Source organism: Thunnus maccoyii, chromosome 17 (genome assembly GCF_910596095.1).
Source record: "Thunnus maccoyii chromosome 17, fThuMac1.1, whole genome shotgun sequence".
Taxonomy (NCBI): Eukaryota; Metazoa; Chordata; class Actinopteri; order Scombriformes; family Scombridae; genus Thunnus; species Thunnus maccoyii.
The window spans coordinates 19963731-19985244 of record NC_056549.1 but is presented as its reverse complement, the minus strand read 5'-3'; the positions used below and the strand labels follow the sequence as shown (position 1 = coordinate 19985244).

At 40.8% G+C, this 21514-nt stretch overlaps 3 protein-coding genes across 4 annotated transcripts; 1 reads left to right on the top strand and 2 right to left on the bottom strand.

Moving 5' to 3' along the window:
• Positions 1-927: 927 nt before the first annotated feature.
• On the bottom strand, positions 928-4078 carry LOC121882445 (potassium voltage-gated channel subfamily S member 3-like). 2 transcript variants are annotated; one of them, XM_042390706.1, is made up of 2 exons: positions 3927-4078; positions 928-3349 (listed from the first exon to the last, which is right to left on the bottom strand). In XM_042390706.1, exon 2 carries the CDS (start codon positions 3343-3345, stop codon positions 1846-1848), a length of 1500 nt encoding a protein of 499 aa, XP_042246640.1. In that variant the 5' UTR covers positions 3346-3349; positions 3927-4078; the 3' UTR covers positions 928-1845. The 2 variants fall into 2 exon arrangements, with proteins under 2 accessions (XP_042246640.1, XP_042246641.1); XM_042390707.1 differs by lacking the exon at positions 3927-4078 and adding an exon at positions 3612-3768.
• A 1318-nt stretch (positions 4079-5396) lies between these two features.
• Positions 5397-12905, top strand: LOC121882873. The gene is made up of 21 exons (XM_042391366.1): positions 5397-5543; positions 5636-5694; positions 5778-5864; positions 5946-6067; positions 6158-6301; positions 6457-6555; positions 6648-6818; positions 7170-7272; positions 8584-8804; positions 9329-9485; positions 9560-9771; positions 9867-9981; positions 10239-10438; positions 10522-10636; positions 10719-10888; positions 10963-11054; positions 11346-11476; positions 11988-12177; positions 12308-12449; positions 12536-12632; positions 12794-12905. Exons 1-21 carry the CDS (start codon positions 5521-5523, stop codon positions 12862-12864), a joined length of 2721 nt encoding a protein of 906 aa, XP_042247300.1. The 5' UTR covers positions 5397-5520; the 3' UTR covers positions 12865-12905.
• A 3184-nt stretch (positions 12906-16089) lies between these two features.
• zpax1 (zona pellucida protein AX 1) lies at positions 16090-21501 on the bottom strand. Its single transcript, XM_042391182.1, has 21 exons — positions 21341-21501; positions 21177-21253; positions 21002-21097; positions 20793-20917; positions 19972-20115; positions 19791-19886; positions 19492-19656; positions 19323-19419; positions 19021-19238; positions 18782-18938; positions 18495-18703; positions 18279-18396; positions 17982-18181; positions 17798-17912; positions 17548-17717; positions 17370-17470; positions 17143-17273; positions 16864-17053; positions 16493-16634; positions 16273-16402; positions 16090-16189 (listed from the first exon to the last, which is right to left on the bottom strand). Exons 1-21 carry the CDS (start codon positions 21358-21360, stop codon positions 16110-16112), a joined length of 2781 nt encoding a protein of 926 aa, XP_042247116.1. The 5' UTR covers positions 21361-21501; the 3' UTR covers positions 16090-16109.
• Between the last annotated feature and the right edge of the window lie 13 nt (positions 21502-21514).

Genomic DNA, 21514 nt, shown 5'->3' with positions numbered 1-21514 from the left:
AGATTTCTGAGTCCTGAGTCTTCAGAGTCCTGAAGAGCTTCACAGGAAAAGAGAAAAAATAAGAGAAAAGTCTGAAAAATGTTTTTAATTTTGAGTAAGAGAACACAACTTGTCATCCCCTCATTTGTCTGGTGACCCCTCAGATTTTTCTTGGGACCATTTAAGGGGTCGTGACCCCTAGGTTGGGAACCACTGATGTAATGCATTTATCAAGATACATCCTGTCACCTGCAAAAACACCATTATGTAGTGCACATTATCAACTGTTCAATCCTGCACATATCCAGCACACTACATAAAGATAATCAATGCTTGTCTGTACCAATACTCTCTGCTTGTCATTACAATAAATGGCAGCTGACAAAAGCAAAACACAGAAAGTGTGGACTAAGCAATATGCTAATCTCCTATGTGATGCACACCTGATACAGGGAAGCCAAGTAATCGAAACTCATTTACTTTTATTAAAGAATAATCAGGCTGTAATTGGATTATCTGTTCAGGTTAGGCTGCAGTTAGTCTCTACAAACAGCTGCTGTGTAGTAAAAACTGTTGGAAGCAACCAACCAACACCCATTTACACAAATTTACTAACAGGTTTCAATTGCTGTCAATTCAGCCAGCAGATAAGAAACCAAGAGAAGTCCAATAAGAAATAGGTAAAAAAAAAAATGTTTGCCACAACAGCAATGACTGAGATGAATAATTTAACTAACATTTTGGTGGGTTTAGCTCTGAGTGAAGATGCTTCTGGTCAACTGTGTGAACACCTTAAAGTCCCCTGCAGAGAGAATTATTCATTCATTTATTTATTTATTTTACATCTTTTGCTCTAGTAGGACAGCAGCTCACCCAACCGGACATGATAACACGGGACAGGAAATCAATACTTTGAGGAACTGAAAAGACTTGAATAGGTAAAGTAAGTTTTCTCTGTATCTTCAGTGCATTTCACCACTGAAGAAAATACATTGTTAAAGATTTCTATTTTGATTTTAGAGTCATTTTTGTCAAAAAGTGTTGCAAAGATGTGGAATCCTGCACACCGTTTTCCTGATATGACAATAAATAAGTGTAAATAAATGTACCTGAACAGGAAACCTTATCTGAATGAGTGAGCTGCACAATTTACTGTATGCCATGTCACAAATGAGAGGCATATTTCTTCTGATTCACTGAGTCAGTTTTTATTTCATGTCAACACAAGTTACCCCCAAGAGTCAACCAGCATGCCAACACAACTGTCCAAAAACAAAAATATAATAACAATAACCTGTCATATGAGTGCTTCCCACAGTGCTCTGTGTGTCTCTCTTCATCAGCATCAATAATATTGCATAATTCTAAACAACTATTTTATCTTACTCACTTTCAAAATGCATTTATTTTTGTTCATGCAGACTGTGTAACATCAGTCAATTTAGAGATCTATGATACCATTTTTTAAAATCCGACAGTGTTGTTGTCATTTTAGACTTTTGCATTTGCTGAACTTTCAGCAAGCAGACAAATCAATACAGGACATTACTTTGAAAAACATTAACATTATGGCCTCCTACATGCATCATTGCAGTTTTCTCAAGCAGAAAATGGGCTTTCAAACCTCTGAGCAAGGTTCAGATAATTCCCTTTAGATTTCTTGGTTTTAGCGACGCTGTATATTTCACAAGCTATTCCCTTGTAGAGAGAGAAAAAAAACTCTTCATGGCTGCGATATTTCTCTGTCAAATTGCAGGAGGAAGACAGTGCAGGAAGGCAGCGTCAGTGATGGAGCGCTCTGCCCTGAGAGGCACGGAGTGACTTGCAGTCATAAAGGGAGCAACACTCGGTGAAATGGCAAGAATCTCATTTTGCTGCCCCATTTTCACAAGTGTCATTATAATACACCTCTATGTCCTGGAGACTGGAGGCATCTGTATCTTCTCCTCCACTGCCCTCACTGTTCCTGAAGGCGATACCCCCTATGAAGGGATACACGCTGTCTGTGAACAAGTCTCTGATGTTGTAATAAGGGAGGTCTGGATCTTGTCTCTCAGGTTTAGTGATACCCTGCTCCTCCATGGCTTTGTTTCTTTGATAATACTTTGAAAACTTATTGAAGATGATGGTGATGGGCAGAGCCACAACTAACAGTCCACAGACGATACACAGGGTGGCCACTATCTTCCCCGCCAGCGTCACCGGGCAGGTGTCACCATAGCCGACTGTCGTCATGGTGATGGTGGCCCACCACCAGCCTGAAGGGATGGTCTCCAAATCAGTGTCCTTGTCTTCCTTCTCGGCAAAGTAGATGAGGGCGGAAAAGATGGAGATCCCCACTGAGAGGAACAGAAGAAGCAGACCCACCTCATGGTAGCTGTGGCGGACGGTGGCACCCAGCGCTCGCAGCCCGATGGAGTGCCGGGCCAGTTTGAGGATTCGGAGAACCCTCATGAGGCGCAGAACCTGCACCACTTTCCCCACGTTCTGTATGTCCTCGTTCTCCTCTGCAGTCTCCTCATCAGCTGTCTCCAGAGCTAAAGTGGCATAATATGGCAAGATGGAGGCAACATCGATGATGTTTAAGGGGTTTCCAAGGAACTTCCTGCAAGAGGGCGCAACAATCAGCCTGATGATGAACTCGGCGGAGAAGCAGGCGATGCAGATCTCCTCCAGGATGGTGAGGACGGGGTCATCAATGGGTCTGTCATTGATGTCCACAAGCTGAAACTCAGGCATGCTGTGGACACACATGGCAACAATAGAGGTCAACACCACACTGAGAGAAGCCACAGCGATGACTTTTGAGGCCCGTGAATGACCTGGATCCTCTAGCCGGAGCCAAATGTAGCTCCTAACTTCCCCACACCAGGCACCTTTAAACTTGGCCAGGTCTTTATCGAGGGCAGACAGCTCCTCGAAGGAAGAGTCAAAGCTTGGCTGCTGCCCGTCTTCACTCCTGATGTCCCAGTCTCTGTCTTCAATGTACTCCTTCCTCTCATGGAACCAGTCGCTGCAGCAGGGGCTTAAGTGGAGCTCCTGGATGCCCCAATACTCGATCTCCTGGCTGAAGGAGAAGACGCACAGCTCCTCCATCATGTGGATACGTCCCGTATGATAGAAGTTGAGCACACAGAGGAAAACCCTGGGATTCCTGTCAAAGTAGTATTCCCTCTCAGCCGGGCTGTAGTCGTCGCACAGCTCCAGGATCGCCGCCTCGCTTTGGCAGTGCAGCAGACGAGCCAGACGTGTGTGAGGGAAGCGGAGCAGAGTGTCTGGATCCACCTCATGTCGTACCCCTCCCACGTTGAGGTGGACCTGGTCCTCCTCATTCCCACGCTGGTGGAGGATTTGCCCATACCCCATGGTTCTGATGAGACATCACAAAGAGAAATAAAGTCTTTTCAATTTCATAGATTTTTCCATGAATTGTTTCCATGAGGAAAACACAAATGTTGACAAAACATCAACAATCAGGATTATGAGTGGTATGTTTGTCTGGATGGATGTCTATCAAGACTTATCTGGCTGCACTGTTTGTAGAACACATTAGTCCTCTGAAGGGGAAAAAAATCAATACAGTACACACAGGAAATGGCTTGTGCTGGAGTGAGTGAAGAGTCGTGAGGTACCGTCACTTCTTGGAGGTCTCAAGTGCAGGATTATCACCAGAAGCGTCAAATTACAGAGCGGACTAGACTAACTCAGAGGAAATGAGAGGCAACAAGTTGAAACTGAACCCACGCACAATTCCAAGCAATTGTTAAAGCCAAAGACTGTTTTCCAGCATGTGCAGATATCCCCTGGGTCTATTTTCTAATCTCTATTCCAAAAGAAATTCAGAGTGGTTTGCATACTGCTCACTTACACCAAACCCTATTTATCAGTAAGTCTATCACTTTAAAATTCACTCATATTTAATATAAGGATGTAGAGCTGTAACCTACCAGTACTTGGAGCCTTTCTTTCCATGAAAATAACTTTTATGCGGGTGGTTTAGTTTTCACATTCTTCTTCTTCTACAGAAAAAAAATGCTGCAAATACAGCAGGTCGGTGGACGGAGCGAGGTGCTGCAGCTTCACGGACGGGACAAGAGGAGCTGGAGGCGGGACAGCGGGCACGAAGGCAGTTTGTTCCCTTTTACAGGGAACAGGGAGGGGCGAGAGATGAGGAGAGGGGAGGGGAGGGAGGGAGAGACTGCTCGGATCTAGGAAAACCCTGCGAGGAAATTACTGCAGTACTATATAGTCGCCTAATACGTTTTTTTTTATGAATTAGGCTACATCACCATGTGATGACAATCATAGCCGAATATTCTCAAAGTAAACTGCAGTTCTGTTGAGATGTTTGTTTTTTGCAAGTTTTGGTTATCATTTGAAATGCATGTTTAATGTTTTTTTGGGGAAAAAACTGCACTTATTTGTGTGAAACGACTGTAAACATGACATTGACTGTCTGCGCATGAGCGAGTAAAGAAAGTAAAAACACACTGACATTTCAGTCCTCTGTGAGAAAGCACTGCTGGCAGGCTCACTGCCAAAGCCGTCCAACACAAGCCAAATCAAGTCTTTATCATGGGAGCAGATCCTCTGAATGTGTTGTGAGGGGAGCGACTTCATTAACAACAAATTTTGACTTGTTTTATTTTTTCTTTATGCTTTTTTTTTTACACCCAGCTGGTTGAAAATGTGGTAATCTGTTCAGTATCTCCCAGATGTGATAAACCTGTTGTTCCTGCAGGACTTTCTCTAGTCTTAGATTTTATGTGGCATTTTAACATCTCTCTTTGTCTCCTTTATGTGTACCTTGTCAGCACAAGTTATGTTAATGAAATAAAACAGACTCACTGTCAGATCTTCATTTTATGTGAGGTGAAAGTCTATAAAAAAAAATGTAGCCTCATATTGGTCAGCAGATAAAAATTTGTTGAGATTTTGTTTTCTGTGCGAAACAATATTCTCCACTAATAAAAGCTTTTTTTGGTGAGGTTTTTTTTTTGTTACCTAGAGTAGATCTTGACCCTGGATCTTGAGTTCAGGACATCTTAAGCATATTTTATTCCATATTTATCTTGTAATTCTCCTACCAATTGTTTCTGAACTTCTAGTAAAGTTCTTTTTTGGTTACCTTAGTACACTGATTTATTTTGCCCATTTGTGTCTGACGAAGAGCTGTAGATGATCACTAAGTCAAATATTTTATTTACAAAATATTTTATTTTTTAACAATTGAACATTTACATGTAAACTGAAAAGACATAAAGAAGTACAGAACACCTAAATGTGGTTTTTAAACATGAAGTCAGGTAGTGCAACCAGCCTCTTTCATGTTGTTCAGGCCAGATAATAAGACACTCACAATTATCCTCATCAGGCTGTAATAGGATCCACCTGTGCGTAGCTGTATTTGTTGAACAGGAATCTCCCTCCGCTCATCCAAAGGGTTGGCCTGTAGAGAGTAGTCCCATCATAAACTTCTTTAAAAACTGTGACAAAAAAACCCTGAGACACTGAGGTTACCAGTTTCACACCTCTTGTGCCATGAGTCATTTGTTTGGACTGGGGTTCGTAGTTTTATCTTTATTCATTCCTCCTTGTTTACAGATTTTCAAATTTGATTTCTTGCTGTTTTTGAAAATGACTCAATCTTTTTCAGGTGGCTTTTTATCCTGCTAACAATTGCAAACATAGAGGCTCAAAAGAAGCCTGCTATAAGTAAGTTTTTGTCTTTTTTTCATGCAATTTCCCTTAAACACAAATTGTACTGTTTGCTTACCAATGAAAATCTTTAATCCCAGATATCAGTTCAAAATGTCTGGGGAATGTCATGCGTGTAGATGTTGGTCCACTTGGAGGGAATCTTCTAGAAGTTGCTGTTGTCGTTAGTAAGTTCACATTTCTGAATTCAATCTCTTGTTTAAGTTTATATTCTTACTTTTTCCTCTAACACTCCTCTTTTTCTTCAGATAACTCTGACATCCTTCTTACATCAAGTTTAGCATCTCAGTGTGGCTTCAGCATGACGATAGACCAGCTGGGGAACGCCATGATTTATGCCTCCCTTCAAAATTGTTTTGCTCAAAATGTGGTAACAAGACTGGAAATATAATTTGCAGAGCAGCACCGAATGTGTGTCTTAATGTGGTAATCATTTCAAGTTTCATTTGTGTGCGTGTAGGAAGATAAAGCATTCACGACAACCTTAAATCTTCGACTGCATGGGAACCAGATGGGTGAAGATGAGCTGTACCAGGTGGCTGAAACCTGCCACTACCCTGCCTGGGCCTCCAGGGAAATCGTTTGTGACCGTAACTATATGGAGGCAAGTGAATGCAGCATGACTCTCAGGGGTCGTGTTCGAGTCTATATGATAAGTGGCTTTGTGTCCGTGTGAGCATCAAGGCTGGTACATTTGTTGTCACTGCAGAGGGGAGAGGGAGACATAGATCATCACTTATGGAGTGGCCTCATTTCTAGGTGTCTGTGAAAAGGGCAGTTCCAGATGATTACGTCCTGCCTGAGCATCCCGTCTCAGGGACTAATTCAAAGTTTGGTGATCCTCGACGAGCTGCTGAGGTTAGATGAACTAATTGGTACATTTTGGCCTTTTGTTTAATGATCTGGAAACATCATTTTGAGTGTGTAATGTTGTGATATTTGACTTGCAGAAACAGCCGATAGACGCAGGATTCAGAATCACAACACTTGTGTTCTTCACTCCTGAGGAGAGGATTATGAAGGTGACGGAGGCCCAGAGTCGAGGTTATGGAATAGCAAATACTCCCTCAAGGCTGGTCCTGCGAAGTTCAAAGACTGCACCTGAAACATACACTCAAAATGTGAGTCCACTGCAGTTCAAACAAGCTTGATTTGATATTTTTGCCCTTCACGCAGGTTAAATTACTTGCAGCCCATTTGATAACTCACTACTTACTTACACTTGGAGCCAGCAAACCATTAGATTTAGATCAAATAATGTAATTAGACTGATTACTTTGTCCCAAATCCAGTTGGCACAGTTAAACACATTGGTAGTCTACTTTTATTTTTATTAACATCCACCACTGAATTCCCTACATCCTTGGAAATTATTTTTTGTCGCAACAGTATGCATGAATATTCTGCCATTAAAGCATAAACTGGACTAAACACAAGCATTTATGCATTATGTTCTGTAACTTACCCTGCAGGTAGCAGGGATACCGATGACGGTGCTCAAAACCTCCACAATCTTTGAAAAGAAGTGGCTTGCAACCCAAATTGACGCAGCAGCTGCTTGCCCAATACTGGAGGGTAAGGAGAACATTCGGAGAGCTGTAGGCAGAACCAAAGCTACGGAAATCATGCACTCACTAGTCTCTCTGGGAATGTGGGACTCCCAAATGTGGAGTTTTAGCAACATGGACAGAATTTATAGTTGTGAATTAAAATTGCATATAATGGACATTTTATAGGCTAATTCTAGTATTTTTAGATATATTATTTGGTTACGTTGAGTCAACAGAACAAATTTGTCCTCCAGAATGGGAGAACAAACTTGAATTGAAATTTAATTGAATTGTTCAGCACCATTTTGGGGAATGTGCTTATTGCTTTCTTGCCAAGAGTTGGATAAGACTGATACTTTGTGCTGTGCTAAACTGAACATGTGTTGACAGTAGCTTCATATTTACTGTACAGACCAAAGACTTTCAGCTAAAGCTATCCTGCCTGTGCTTCAGCCAAGAAATGATCTGGCACATAAACCTCTGTAAACTCACAATTTGTCATCTACCTCTGTTTTTTTGATTAAACTAACAAGATAAAAACCAGTACAGGCCTGAATGCTTGACCCCTACAGTGAGGGGATCTGGTGGCTCTGTTATGCTTTGGGGGACATTTTGCTGGCATGGTTTGGGTCCACTTGTCCCCTTAGGGGGCAGGGTCACTGCAAATCAATACAAAGTTGTTCTTGGTGATCACCTTTATCCTGATAGGAGTGTCTCTTCCAGGATGTTAATGCCCCAGTTCATAGGGCACAAGGGGTCACTGAATGGTTTGAGTATGAAAATGATGTGAATCATATGCTATGGCCTTCGCAGTCACCAGATCTCAACCCAATTGACCACATATGGGAGATTTTGGACCGACGTGTTAGACAGCGCTCTCCACCACCATCATCAAAACACCAAATGAGGAATATCTCTTTGAAGAATGGTGTTCATCCCTCCAGAAGAGATCCAGAGACATGTAGAGTCAGTGCCAAGGCTGAGGAACACCATACTTCAAAAAGATATTCAGATTTTCTTATCTCTGGAGAGAGCCAGGCTAGCTATTTCCTGTCTTTGTGCTAAGCTAACCGACTGCTGGCGTTAGCTTTGGATTTACCGTACAGACATGAGTAGTATCAATCTTATCTAACGCTCAGCAAAAAAGAAGTTAATTTCTCAATGTCAAACTTTTCCGTTAACTGAATAAATAAAAGGGAGCAGGGAATTTGGACACATGATCTCAGCATTTCTAAAATCGTGGCTACGGCCCTGACTGTAGATCCTAAAATTAATCACTGTTGGGTCTTTGCTTCTCTCATTGCTGTGTGTGTGTGTGTGTGCTATCAATGTACAGGCAGCGTTGCCTTGACTCCAAACACGATCAGCTGGTACCTGCCCCGGCACATTGACCCGCTGATTTCGTCCCAACAGTTTAAACTGTTGGAGGTGCATATGGGCATCAATAGCCAGAGACTCGACACTGCTGAGATGGCTGCCAGACGATACGCCATAACTGTCAATGACGTACACATCATCGTTGAAATTCCTGTTGGGGCAGTCGGTGGCTACTTTAAGGTCAGTGGCACTGAGATTTAGTCATGCATACGACTTCATATAAACACTACAAATTTATAAAAGCCAGATTCAGAATGCGTGTATACACTTAAAAAAAAAAAAATACAAAAAAAAAAATACAAAAAAGCCCTAAAATAAACATCACAAAGATTTTCAGACCTTCATGGTTTACAACAAAATCTATAAATCTCTGATTAAAAAATTTACTGTAAATTGGATAAGCCAAGTAAAAACTAATTGGTCCATTTGGCTGCCTTTTCCACACTTTTTAGACGACGTTGGAAAACCTAAACAACAAAATAAATTTTTTTGCCAGTCTGTACACCAGAATATTTTGTTTTGTTGAGCCATTCCATTAAAATATCACAGTATGTTCAGTACAAAATAAAATGACTTCCACTTCTACCAAATCATACAATCTGTCTTCCCCCCTAAATATATTTGAATCTGCCAACTCAGTGTGAGATGTAACACATGATTCAGGTTCAGACTTTGTTATGCGTATATAATACTTGCTTTTGCAGAGTCACGTTCAGGACAATCAGTACTTCACCTCTTACACGATTGAGCCGATGCTCGAGCTACTCTGGACTGAAGACGCCACTCACGAGGACACAAAATACAAAGTTCTCCTTCCCATCACGACACCATTACTGTCTCAACCTCCACAAGTTATTGACAGTGAGTCTTTATCTTGAAACTTGATTCTTAAATGTGCTGCAAGCCGCCCTCATTCATTCTTTTTTGCCCCACAGACACTTTACCTGAGGAGCAGATATTTAAGGTGATGATTGGGCCTTTTGCCTCTGATGTGGCACTAGTGAACATCACCTTCCCCAGTGAGGTTTTGTCAGTGGGAGATTGCAATGTCAGAGGCTTTAATATCCAGGAGCACAGGTCCCCTAACAGCAGCTTTAAGGTCATCACACTCCAAGTGCCCTTCACAGACCGTGTCGTCCTACAAATGGTAAGCTCAACTTGGGAAATGGATATTGTGTAGGGTGTTTTTGGTTTTGTGTTTTGTTTTTTTTCCTGCTAATCTTTCTCTCCATTTCCCAACAGAGAGAAATGGGGATTACAGTCTACTCTCTTCACCTGACCTTTGGCTTGCTGGTCCTGCCAGAGTTTGCTCCATTTTCTCTTACTGCTTATCTGGAAGCTAAATTAGCAGATATAGGTCTGTACTCTAAGACATGACAGATTTATTCATAACAAAATGGGCACAGGAGGATCAATCCATCTCAATCTTGCTAATGTAATCAGTACATAAAAGGCCAAATTGAATAGTTGACTGCAATTAAGTGCACAGAGGTAGTTTTAATAGTAATAGAAAATGTGTAGTCATCTTGATACTACACCTATCCTGTAAACCAAAAGCTGCATTTCTAAGCAGATTTGTTTTTTAATTTTTTTTTTTTTTCCCCTTATCTGCAGTTCCTCCTTCAGTCTCTGGTGGCTGTGATTATACAAATTTCTATGTCCTCGTGAAATATGGGACACAAGGCTTCGACTTCCAGACTATAGTGGGAAAACGAATGTTGACTTCAGGTCTGGCTCAGCAGTACGGCTTCATGGAGAACAGGACACACTTCAGTTTTGTAGTGCCATTTTCAGCCCCTGATGTTATGTTTGAGGTGTGATCAGAATACTTTTTATAAACTAATAGGATTGTAATTCTTGTGCTTTTGTTTAACAAGTTTGCATTAAAACTTTCCAGGCTGTTGAGGCATCATCCATCAGAACAAGACTTGATGTGGTTCTGAAGAATCCAGAAACCAACAAAAATCTCAAAGAATTCTCTCTGGCTTGCAATTTCCACTCAACACTGACTGGTTTGCTTTGAGGGGTAAAATTAAGGGTTTTTGTTCAGACAGAACATTCAACACATACTGATGTGTGATTGTCTTGTTTCAGAGTGTTTCCCTAATGGAACCATGACGGCTCTGGCTGTCAAACTGGAGTCGGTTCCCAGTCTGAATCCCAGTCAGCTCACCCTCAGAGATCCCACCTGTGGTCCCTCCTACAGCGACGACCGCTATGCTTATTTTGTCTTCTCTGGCAACTCCTGTGGGACGACCAGAAAGGTAGCATGCTGACTGTTTTCCTAAAGTAGACTGGTGACACTGATTGACCTGAAAGTTGTTTTTTTTCCTTCTAGTTTTTGCCCAATTTCATGCTGTATGAAAATGAAATCTCCCTGCCAGATGAACTTGAACCGAAAAGGGTGAAGACAGACGAGGCTGAATATGAGTGAGTTTCTAAAAGAAATGTTTTGGGTTTTTTTGTTTTTTTTCCCTGATTACATTTAAAAAGCACATTATGCTTTTCAAACAAATCGCAGTTATTTCAGTGCAAGTTGCAATTTAAATTCTGTTACAGGAACAAAGGCCTGAAGACTTGTTCCTCCTCTTAAAATGTAATGAGGGGGAAAAAGACTAAGAAAGCTAAATGATAGATACTTACTCTATTGTCAGACCTATATGAAATGCAGTTTTTAAATCAATTTTGCTTAAAGTCTTATGGCTTGTATTTCTCCTATAGGTTAAAGGTTTCTTGTTACTATGACATCAACACAACCCATGCTGTAGCCTTCCACACCAGACCTCGCAGGAGTGAACCATATGCTGAAAACGCAAAAGGCGAGCTACAAGTTGCAATGAGACTTGCTCTGGGTAAGGGAAGTTTAGGATGCCTTTTTTTTCTAATCAACTTTAAAATGTTTAAGTCATAAAATCACACAAAGCCAGGAAGTAGAAAAATTACTGGAAATTCTTGTCATGTCAACATACTGTAGACACATCAGAATATCATTAACATGCAGAAGTGTTTTGTGGGGTGACGTGGACAGTAGTGGTAAGAGGTTGTTTTGAGAGTTGCACAAGTTTCTAAACTAGTAAAGGGATTGTGTCCTATAAAGTCAGGAAGCACTCTCTCAAATTGAACTTGAGCTAATCATGTTGGTCAAGTAATTAGACCTCTGACATCAAGTTCATTGGAACCTCTTTAAACCTAATCATCTTAATGACCAAGTTGGCGAGGGCAAGTGGGACGATGAGGACCATGTGCTTTTCAACTGAGTTAGATTCACTCTCATAAACCTAAAACGTCTGTACACTGTCTTTCACAAACCCTTTTTTCAGTCTGAAGTCTTAATCCTGTTAAACGCATCGTCTCTTCTTGTAGACGACTCCTACAGCGTTTTTCACAGTGTTGAGGAAAATCCTATAGCAAAGTACCTTCAACAGCCGCTGTATTTTGAGGTGGAGCTGATGAGGTCTACAAACTCCAAAGTGTCACTGGAGCTGGAGAACTGCTGGGCAACACAGAATGACGACAGGACGTCCCAACCCAGATGGAATCTCATCATTAATGGGTAACCTGTTATTGTCCTGCTTGGACTCAGTTTGGTGGATAAAATGAAGATCATTTTGTGGACTTGGACATTTTTACCTAAATTTAAAAAATATGCAATAAGCACTTTAAACCATCCTCTTCTGTTCCAGCTGTGTTAACCCGGTGGACCCCTACCAAGTGGTCTTCCATCCTGTTTGGGCAGATGCTAGAGTACAGTATCCCTCTCACTTCAAGCGCTTTGAGGTCCAGATGTTTGCCTTTGCTGAAGACCAGGATAACTTGAGTCACCAGGTGACTTCAAAGAGGACAATGTATTTTTCATTCATTATTGTAAATATGGATCAAGATGGCCATAAATCTCTGTTCATGTCTTGTAGCTCTTCGTCCACTGTGATGTTGTGATCTGTGATGCCAGAAATCCACTCAATGGAGTTTGTAATGGGCAGTGTTCAAACCAGGGAAACAAGTTAAAAGGTAAAGTATGGAATCCATGCAGGGACACACTTAAGATTTTCACTTTTTAGACATGAAGCCTTCAGTGGTTTATTCAAGTGTTGAAATATCATTAACATTTTCTGATTTTTGGGAAACTGTCTTCAATAATGGCTTTTTTTTTTTTTTTTTTTCTTCGACAGGTCAAAGACGTGCTGTTCCAGACATGCAGAGTTTCAAACATGTGTCATCAAGACCTATCCTTATAAATTAACATAATCCTAATAAAGTGATTTTTACAAGAATCCATTGCATTTGTTTGTTCTTGGAAATATTACTCTAAAAGGTGTGACTTGACTGGTTTAAATGTTCATGGATCCCCCCCCAAATTATACTAGTATAATTAAGGTACAGCAAGTTTTTAAAATTGTGTCGGAAGAGGTTTTGTTTGTCTGCGTGTCTTTCTCAATTATTGTGATGGCAAAAGTGATCAAACCTGACTCCTGTCAGTGACTTCAATGTCAAACGTAGCTAAAACAGGTATCTGGAGGACTATAATTAGAAATGACAGCAGTGATTTAATTTAACTGTTTTTCACTGATCCTTTTACTGCTTTCAGTCTCTTACACAAACATGCATTTACATAATGAAACCTCAATGTATTGGTGATTTTGAAATTATGCGTTTAGCATATTGACTAGTTTAAAGTTCTAAACTATGACTTTTAAAGTGGAATTGAACAAGAGATGTTTAACCTCAAACTATAAGTTTCTCTCCTTCACATGTAAAAGAGGGAGAGACTGAAGGAAATGATGGTGCAGAAAGAGTTTTGGACCTGTTCCAGATGTTAAAAATATTAAAACATGAGTTAAGGGAGACTGGGGGCAATTGTAACATCTCAAATTGCACCAATCAGAAATGAGACCATGAAAGTCATTATGTATGCTCTGTGATGATTCCTCTCTGCCTGCCAAAGGACAATCTGATGTCTAATACTTGTCAATTTTTTTCTGCCAAGACTCATTTTTCATCTACAGAATTTTCCTCAACCTGTCTTAACCTTTAATGTCTGAAGTTAAATCTGTATAGTTTTGATGACCATTCAGTTGTCTAACATTTGATATCTTTGTCAATGTTAGCTTCATTGTTTCTAGCCAGCAGGGTAGTTTGTGTCATGGGTAGTACAATTGGGGTCAATTGCAACACAGTGTTACAATTGACCCCAACGCCATCAAAATAGATTATTTCTCTTCTAATAATTTAAGAAAACTATTTTGTGTTCAGTTTAAATGTCTTTGTATACTCTTTATTATATATTTTATGGCAAAGTCCAGTGGTTGTCTTCTACCTCTCAATCTGGGGACCTGGGTTTAATTCCCGCCAAGAGCCAATTTGTCATGCTTTCAAAATCTTCAATGTTTATGAATCAGAAGTTGTCTTAATTTTAATACTGCCATATGGACTGAAAAATAACATTTTTCACATTTTTCAGGCAGGAGAAATACCAGCAGCTCCAACTGCAGGCTACAACCCAGCTAGTAGGGTTTTCTCAGTATAATTAAATGATTGATAAATTAAATTAAACTGGAATTAATTGTTCATTGGATAATAAATTGTTTTAACTATATCTATATTCTTGGGAGTTTATTGTGGTCCTTAGTATTCACATGAAGGTATTATGTGTTGCCCTCATGTGCTGATACAATCACCCCTGCACATGGGGGCAGATATAATATTTGACTTCTAGTGTTTCAATCAATATTGTGATTCTAACATTGCTTGTAAAAACATTTAAAAAAGCAGAACATAGGTGCAAGTTACCTACATAAAAATTACATCCAAATAGTTCAAAAGGTTTTTGAGTAATGACATCAAAACCAACAGACTGTACATAATGGAGCCACAATTGTACAACTGTAACTTACACCAAGATGTTTAGTCAGAGGATTTTGTTTCTTGTGGAAATCTGACTCTGTGCCACAAAGGATATTAACTGGCTGCCACCAGAACCTAAAGATCCACCCATCTTTACACCCATAAGGAGTAGTGACAAAAAACTATGAATAGTAAGATAGACAAATGTTTGTAAATGAAAAAGTATGATTGGTATTATTGGACGATGAACTGAAGATTAATATTAGGTGAGTGGCCAACATCAGAAAAAACTATTTTGCAATGTGAAAACAAAACTCAGTGATTTAAAACTTTTACCTTTCAAGACAAAAAAATAGTATTACTGTTCAGCCAGATCAGAAAATGTATCGTCAGCCTCATCATAATACATACACATTACACTCGCCCCTATGTGTATAATATAATCTAGTGGAAACTGTTCACACATTTGAGGATTATTCAGAATAACCAGGATATTGTTACTGAGAGAAAAGGCTAAAATTTCCATTCACTGTTGTCATTTTGCAGTGGAGGCAGAAATTTAAAAGGCAGATATATGCTGAGGTTTTCTGATAAGTGGAACCATCCGCATGTATGTTATATCACTCAGAGGTATAATTTATTCAGTATGGAAAGTTTTATGGCATATGGACCATATGTAAGATTCTGCATGGAATAGCACCTCCTCCTTTAAGCTACTTGGTTAAATGTATGGAAAGTACATCCAGGGAAACAAGGACAGTGGATAGAGGCGACTGTACAGTCCCATACAGATGCAAACTTGGACAATCAACTTTTTCTGTGAGAGCAGCAAATTCTTGGAATACTCTACCTATGCAAATAAGTGTGCTGCATACAGCCTTGTTAAAACAACTCATGTAGATTGACTTATTTATAGTGTATTGTCCCTGTTTGCATTTTTTGAGACTGTAGGACAGAGCTGATACATTCTCATCTCAATTGCAACTCTGCTATATTTAAAGTGTTTCATCCATCTATTTTTAGTCATGTCCAAACTACTGGTGAAAATTAGCTTTGAGCAGACAGCACATTTACATTTTTGTTCAAATGTCAGTGTTGTCCCCAATTAGAGTGTTTTCTCACTTCTGCCAGTTCTATCTGGGTGCATTGATCATTTGTCTTGTTGTGAAGTTGCCTTATAGCCCCCCCCCCAAAAAGAGCCAAGCACATGTACACAATGTACCATTTTCCAGATCAAAAAAAGTCAAGACTGGGACATTTGAGCTAAGGCGGCATGGAGCTCACAGTACAGGTCAAGGCTTCTAATTTTAGAAATTAACTGACACCAGCACAAAGAAGTGCACAGTAGTGTCGCTGCTACATAATCCTCTCAGCAATTTCTAAAAGATTCGTGCAGTTGTAAGTGCATTGTCTGTATACAAAAGTCACCGATTATTGATCAGGCAAATCTGCAATAGCTCTCCGTAAAGGGGAGGGAAAAGAAAAAAAAAAAAAAAAAAAAAAATTAAACTTCAGACCTCACTTAAGTAGTGACTAGCTGTACCTTATACAATGCAGAATGGCAGGCAAGAAAGTCTGCTTTGACAGATGGGCCTTTGATAGGCAAAGAAACTCTGGACAAAAGTTTTAAGAAACTTAGTTTATTCAGAGGCTTGACTGAGAGTTTAATAGAAGAATGGGTCCTGAGGAGATCTTTTGGTGAGTCAAGTCTGCACTTCTTTGCTCTGGAAAACAAGAGTATTAGTTAACATTCACTTCTAGATTTAGTTTGGCTAAGTACAAGATAGGGTTGAAAGTCTGTACTTACCCCTTTTTACTCCTTTTACCCCTTGAAATCTGGAGTTACTCAAGGTGGTAGGATGCACACATTGTCCACTGCAGGCGCCGTCTGCTTGGCTGTTTGTGTCACATATCACTGCATCACAGTGGACGTAGATCTGTAGAACAGAAGGATTTAGTATGCAGGGCTGGATGTGGCTGCCTTATGTGGCCAGTTGACACTCATTGGATGTACAAGTGTGCACTACCTCATCTTTAAGAACCTCTTCATCTTTAGTAAAGGTGAACATCTTTATAGAGAAGCGTTTGATATGGGATGGGATGGTGACCCTGGTGTCAGCCATAACAGGATGGAACATGGTCATGTAGCTGTCGTCACGGTTCTCACAGCTGGTTGATATAAAGTGAAGCAAGCAACCAAAAATTAATCTAGTGTTAGAACAAATTTTAAACCCATGAAACTGGACTGTAACTGTAAGACATCTTGATTTAACTGGATACTATAGAACATGAGCATTTAGTCAAGTGACAATAAATTCCCTTTAAAAAAAAAAAAAAAAAAAAAAAAAAAAAACCCACCAACAACACCACAATAGAGAGACTGAATTAGGCACATTACTTGTCCACAATGATGTCCCAACTAGGCAGAGATGTCCTGTCTTCATTAAGAGTAGCCCAGCAGTTCTCCAGGATGAGCTCCAAGCGAGGGTCAGTAGACTGCATCAGCTCCACCTCAAAATACAGAGGCTGCCTAAGGTATTTCACTACTGGATAGTCTTCGGCTTGGTAGAAGAGCTCATATGATGAATCTGAAGGAGAAGAGTCTCATTAGAGGGAAAAATGCATGTTCAGAAATATGAGTTCATACAGATTAGTTTGTAGTAAAATTCAGCCTTACCCTGGGCCAGCCTCATTTGCACCATAAGTTGTCCTGACCCAATTTCTGCTGCAGGGTCTCTGCTTCTCGGTTTGTAGCCAAACGTAACAGTCTGAGTCTCATTGACCACATAGTAGCAGGAAACTGTTTGCCTACAGGAGAGTGCATGAATTTAAAAGATAAATAAATTAAGGTGTAATCTTAAAATTTGTCCAGATGATACATCAGGATAAGGGACAACTGCTTACCTGTAGTCTGGATCAATTGGTGATGTGTAAGTTGCTGCTCCTTTGTTGTTGTTGTTATAGAGGCCAATCTCATTTTCATATAGCATGTAGTGGTCAAAGAACTAAACACAAAAAGCACATTAATACATTAAAAAAAAAAAAAAAAAAAAAGATATAGTTTAGGTGACATTACACTTACTGTTCTAGTGGTCCCACAGGAATCAACACTGAAAGTGAAACGTGCAAAACGGTCATCGCTAAAAACTGGTTTGCAAGACTTGTCCTTTAGAGTCAGCCAACTGGGAATAAGATTGGGCACCGATTCCACCTTCACAGCCAGAGCAGTCATTGTTCCATTGGGGTAGCACTCTGAGGGAAGACGACAATTTGGGCATGAAACATCTCATTGACAGACAGCTGCGCCCCCCCAAAAAAAGAGAAACACTTACCAATTGTTGTCAAGGGGAAGTTGCAGGAAAGGTAGAGGTCACCAAGCACCCAGTTGTTGTTTGGCTCCCACAGAAGCAAGTCAAGTCTGGCTCTGACTGAATCTGAGGTGATCAACTGCAAAACAGAGCGAGTTATCCAGTGCAGATGAGTTGAGTCAGTTTGAGAGTTCTGAAGTTAATCTACCTCAAACGCTGTGTCCTTGGCAGTGTATGGCACTTGAAGGCTGAATTGTGTGCTGTTCTCTTGGAAATTATAGACCTCAGCCAGCTCAGGCGTTAGCTGCTGTGGTCCAACCATGGTCTGGAAATTGCTGCCTTGACTCCCGTATTTCACACTGATGTAAAACTTACTCTGGTCACAAGTGCCAGTGACTGTGGGAAGAACTGAAAGCAAAGAGACTGCATTAATCCCACATTCTGGAAGACAGCAGCCATTGTGAGGAGGATGTCTTCCAAAAGAGCCAAATCCAGATGATCTTACCGACATCCTGTAGAGAGGCCTGCAACTCCACTGGGTGAGCAAATGGAGTTTCTTCAGGCAGGATGATGAATCCAAAGACCAGAGGGAGGAAGTAGACTGTAACCAAAGGCTCAGGATTCTGCCGATATCAAATAGCTTAGTCATGTCACTGAAAACAAAGACAGTAGAAACAAGCTGGTGTAGTGTGTCTTAGCATATGTAACTCGTTTTACATACGTGAGTCAGGACAACATCGGCATCGAAGGACACTTGCAGAGTGTAGCTCTTTGTTCCATTGGGGGAGCTGTGTTCCTCAACTGTGAAGCCTTTGGCATTGCACTCCTCAATGGTGAGGACCCCAGTGGGGAAGGTGATGTTCCTGAGCTCCACATCATGAAGAAAGGTCCCTAAGTGAACACTGAACAGCCTGTCCTCTGTGCTGGTAACTGAGGAACAGAAAGTGGCAGTTTAAACCTTTTCCACAAGCCTCAACTTGAATCTTTCAAGGAGGAATTTGGACTCACGGTCAGAGACTTGGGGTGGCCGGGGCATCAGAGGGGTGGTGATGGGGAACAAAATCTTATATCTGGTATCATCTTGGCTCTTATCGGATCTCCACAGCACCTCAAGCATGGGTTCCACAGTGTAGGTGATGTGGTACTGGTAATCTGGGGCATGGCTCTGCAATTATTCATGGCATTTTAATAAAACATGCAAATGGACCAGTGACCTGAGTCTCATCTAAATCTAAAGACTACCCAACCTTGTAGTAACCATCTGGAGAGCCCACGGGCAACTCAATGACGATGTGAAAGTCCGTCGCAGATAGCGTGTAACCCCGAGCAGCCATCTGAGATTTATCAAGCCTCTGCCCATTGATGCCCATGTGCATCTCTAGGACTTTAAAGCTGCCATCGATCAGGGGCGTCACACGGCGAGGTACGTGCCAAGAGATTACATCGTCAGTGAAGAGGACGCCACCTGTTATTATAAAGTTTTGATATATTATGATAAGATTATGTTTAGTTGAGGCAACATGAAAACCACAAGTGGCTTGAGACTCACCTTTGGGACACGCCGCTGCCAAGTTCACAACAGTCAAACCATGCGGTGCCTTGTAGTAAACGCTCACCTTGAAAACCTCCATGGGGACTCCAGCCACCTAAAAAAGTAGTGTTTAATGTAGTTTATGGAGGATGAAAATAAAGAACCAGAGGGGAGGTGTGTTGCTTACATCCTCAGAATAAGTCTCTGCTGTATTGTATGGGCTTCTCATAACCAGACGCTTAGATGTAGTCATGGCACCATAGCCAGCTTGTTCAGCCTCCCTCAGCACCATCGCCACTGGTTCTGGAGTATGAAACGTCATCTTCCAGATACCATGTGCTTTGTCAGTGGCCTGTATATAAAATTTTAAAAAAAAAAAAAAGAAAAAAAAAAGTTAATGTTTGCATTTTCCCTTTGAAAGGGGATGCCAAATGGTGCATAGTAAGATGAAATTGTGAACCGTAACAAAAGTTTTATTCAACATACACCAGGGATGGCGTTCATCTTTGAGTCATCTTTAACATCTGGAGCCTGCCCCTTAGCTTCAGCTTGTGCATCAGGTGTAGCCATGTGGTTTGACACCTTTTTAAAAACAAAACCACACACGTTATACATTTTGGTGAACCCACACACACACACAATGGTGAATCACAGTGGAGTGACCTACTTCCATGTAGTTCCTGTCGCAAAGAATCTCCCTGGAGGCCCACCGAGAGTAGCTGCACGTCTGCGTCACATCATGACTGACTACCTCTGATGGACTCTGGCTGTACATTCGGAGTCTCAGGCCAGTGTTAAATGTTGTATCTTCCTACAAATGGGGGGGTGGGAACAAAACAAAAACACACTCAATTTGTTCTGCACTTTTCATTTGCAGTGAATCTAAAAGTGCTACAGTCCAGGGTCTGTGCTGCCCTCAGATGGTTAGGAAAGCTGTTTCACAAGTGTGGTGCACTTGTGGAACAGCTGAGCAGGTTTTTCAAGCAACAAACACCCATCATTTTGTTCAGCTTCTCAAATATAAATATTTACCGCTTTCTCTTCCTATACCTGTAAGTTGAAGTTGGGTTTAGGACAAAACATATTTGAAGACCTCACTTTGGACTGGAAGGGATAGGAATATCATCTTTGTGATGTTTTATAGAACAGTGAATTAAAAGCCTCAGCAGATGAAAAGTTTGCAAATGTGAGTTTTTACATCATCTTCATGTAAGACAAAATGAGAAATTTACATATCAGGTACATATAGGTTACAAAAATTTAAATTGTTCAATGAGAACACTGATCGCAGGTTTGGTTTTAAGTATTTCAGCGTTGAGAAAGCATAAAAATTAGGATCAACTTGTCTGCTTGAATAAAATAAAGTGATAACATAACCATTAAGATCAGCCTGAGACTGAATTTTCCAGGGGAATATGAGACCTAAACCAAGTGCTATAATCACTGGCAAAAGCAATAAAAATTATTAATAACTTCAGCTAAACGTACTTTGTTGTCCACATAGCAGCCCAGCAGAGATGTGTAGATTCTGGTGTTACCCCATGGGTCAGACTCCATGCTGTATCCACACTGAGCAGCCAAGCTGGGCGTCAATACAGTGTGTTGGGTACCATCTGAGGGACGAGGCAAACATGACAAGGATCACTTCTCCTCAGCAACGAAGCAATCTGCTCATCATTAGCAGAGTTTATACTCACTGATGGCGTCCACCTCGAGCTGGTTCCCCACTGCTAGAGCCTTGTCCAACAACAGCCTCATTAGATTACCTGCACAGTCTGACTTTAAACCACTGCCTAAAAGAAAAAAGGCCAGTCAAGCAGAGTGTGAACCGACTTACAGTGATATAAAGTGATTTAATGGATTAAGTCTTACTTGACTGCAAATGGAGCTTCGTATTTGGCCTTGCTTGACCCAAGATGATTACTGCAGCCATCAAGTTCCATAACAATCTTTAACAAAAGAAATACACTGTTTAGAAAAGTTAAAGGTAAGTCATATGGTAGTCATAAAAAAAAGAAGCAAGAAAATTAACTTACATGTTGTCGAGCCTCCGCATATTACAGTCTGAACACAGCCAAACCAAAACCCCCACAAAAACAATACAGGAATCCAACCACTATCAGAGCTTGGCACTGAAACCCCAGCAAGCCCCAGCAAGAAACCAACTCTGAAGTGACGGGCTGACTGCATTACTCAGCCATCACCAGCTG

What these genes read in the sequence shown, in the direction of transcription:
- LOC121882445 (XM_042390706.1), bottom strand. Translation starts at nt 3,345, where the DNA reads ATGGGGTATGGGCAAATCCTCCACCAGCGTGGGAATGAGGAGGACCAG.
- LOC121882873 (XM_042391366.1), top strand. Translation starts at nt 5,521, where the DNA reads ATGAGTCATTTGTTTGGACTGGG. An exon ending in AGTCATTTGTTTGGACTGGG is followed by an intron (nt 5,544 to 5,635) that starts GTTCGTAGTTTT and finishes AATCTTTTTCAG; the next exon opens with GTGGCTTTTTATCCTGCTAA. An exon ending in ATTGTTTTGCTCAAAATGTG is followed by an intron (nt 6,068 to 6,157) that starts GTAACAAGACTG and finishes GTGTGCGTGTAG; the next exon opens with GAAGATAAAGCATTCACGAC.
- zpax1 (XM_042391182.1), bottom strand. Translation starts at nt 21,360, where the DNA reads ATGCGGAGGCTCGACAACAT. An exon ending in GGCAGCGGCGTGTCCCAAAG is followed by an intron (nt 19,239 to 19,322) that starts GTGAGTCTCAAG and finishes TTATAATAACAG; the next exon opens with GTGGCGTCCTCTTCACTGAC. An exon ending in CTCCAGATGGTTACTACAAG is followed by an intron (nt 18,939 to 19,020) that starts GTTGGGTAGTCT and finishes GAATAATTGCAG; the next exon opens with AGCCATGCCCCAGATTACCA.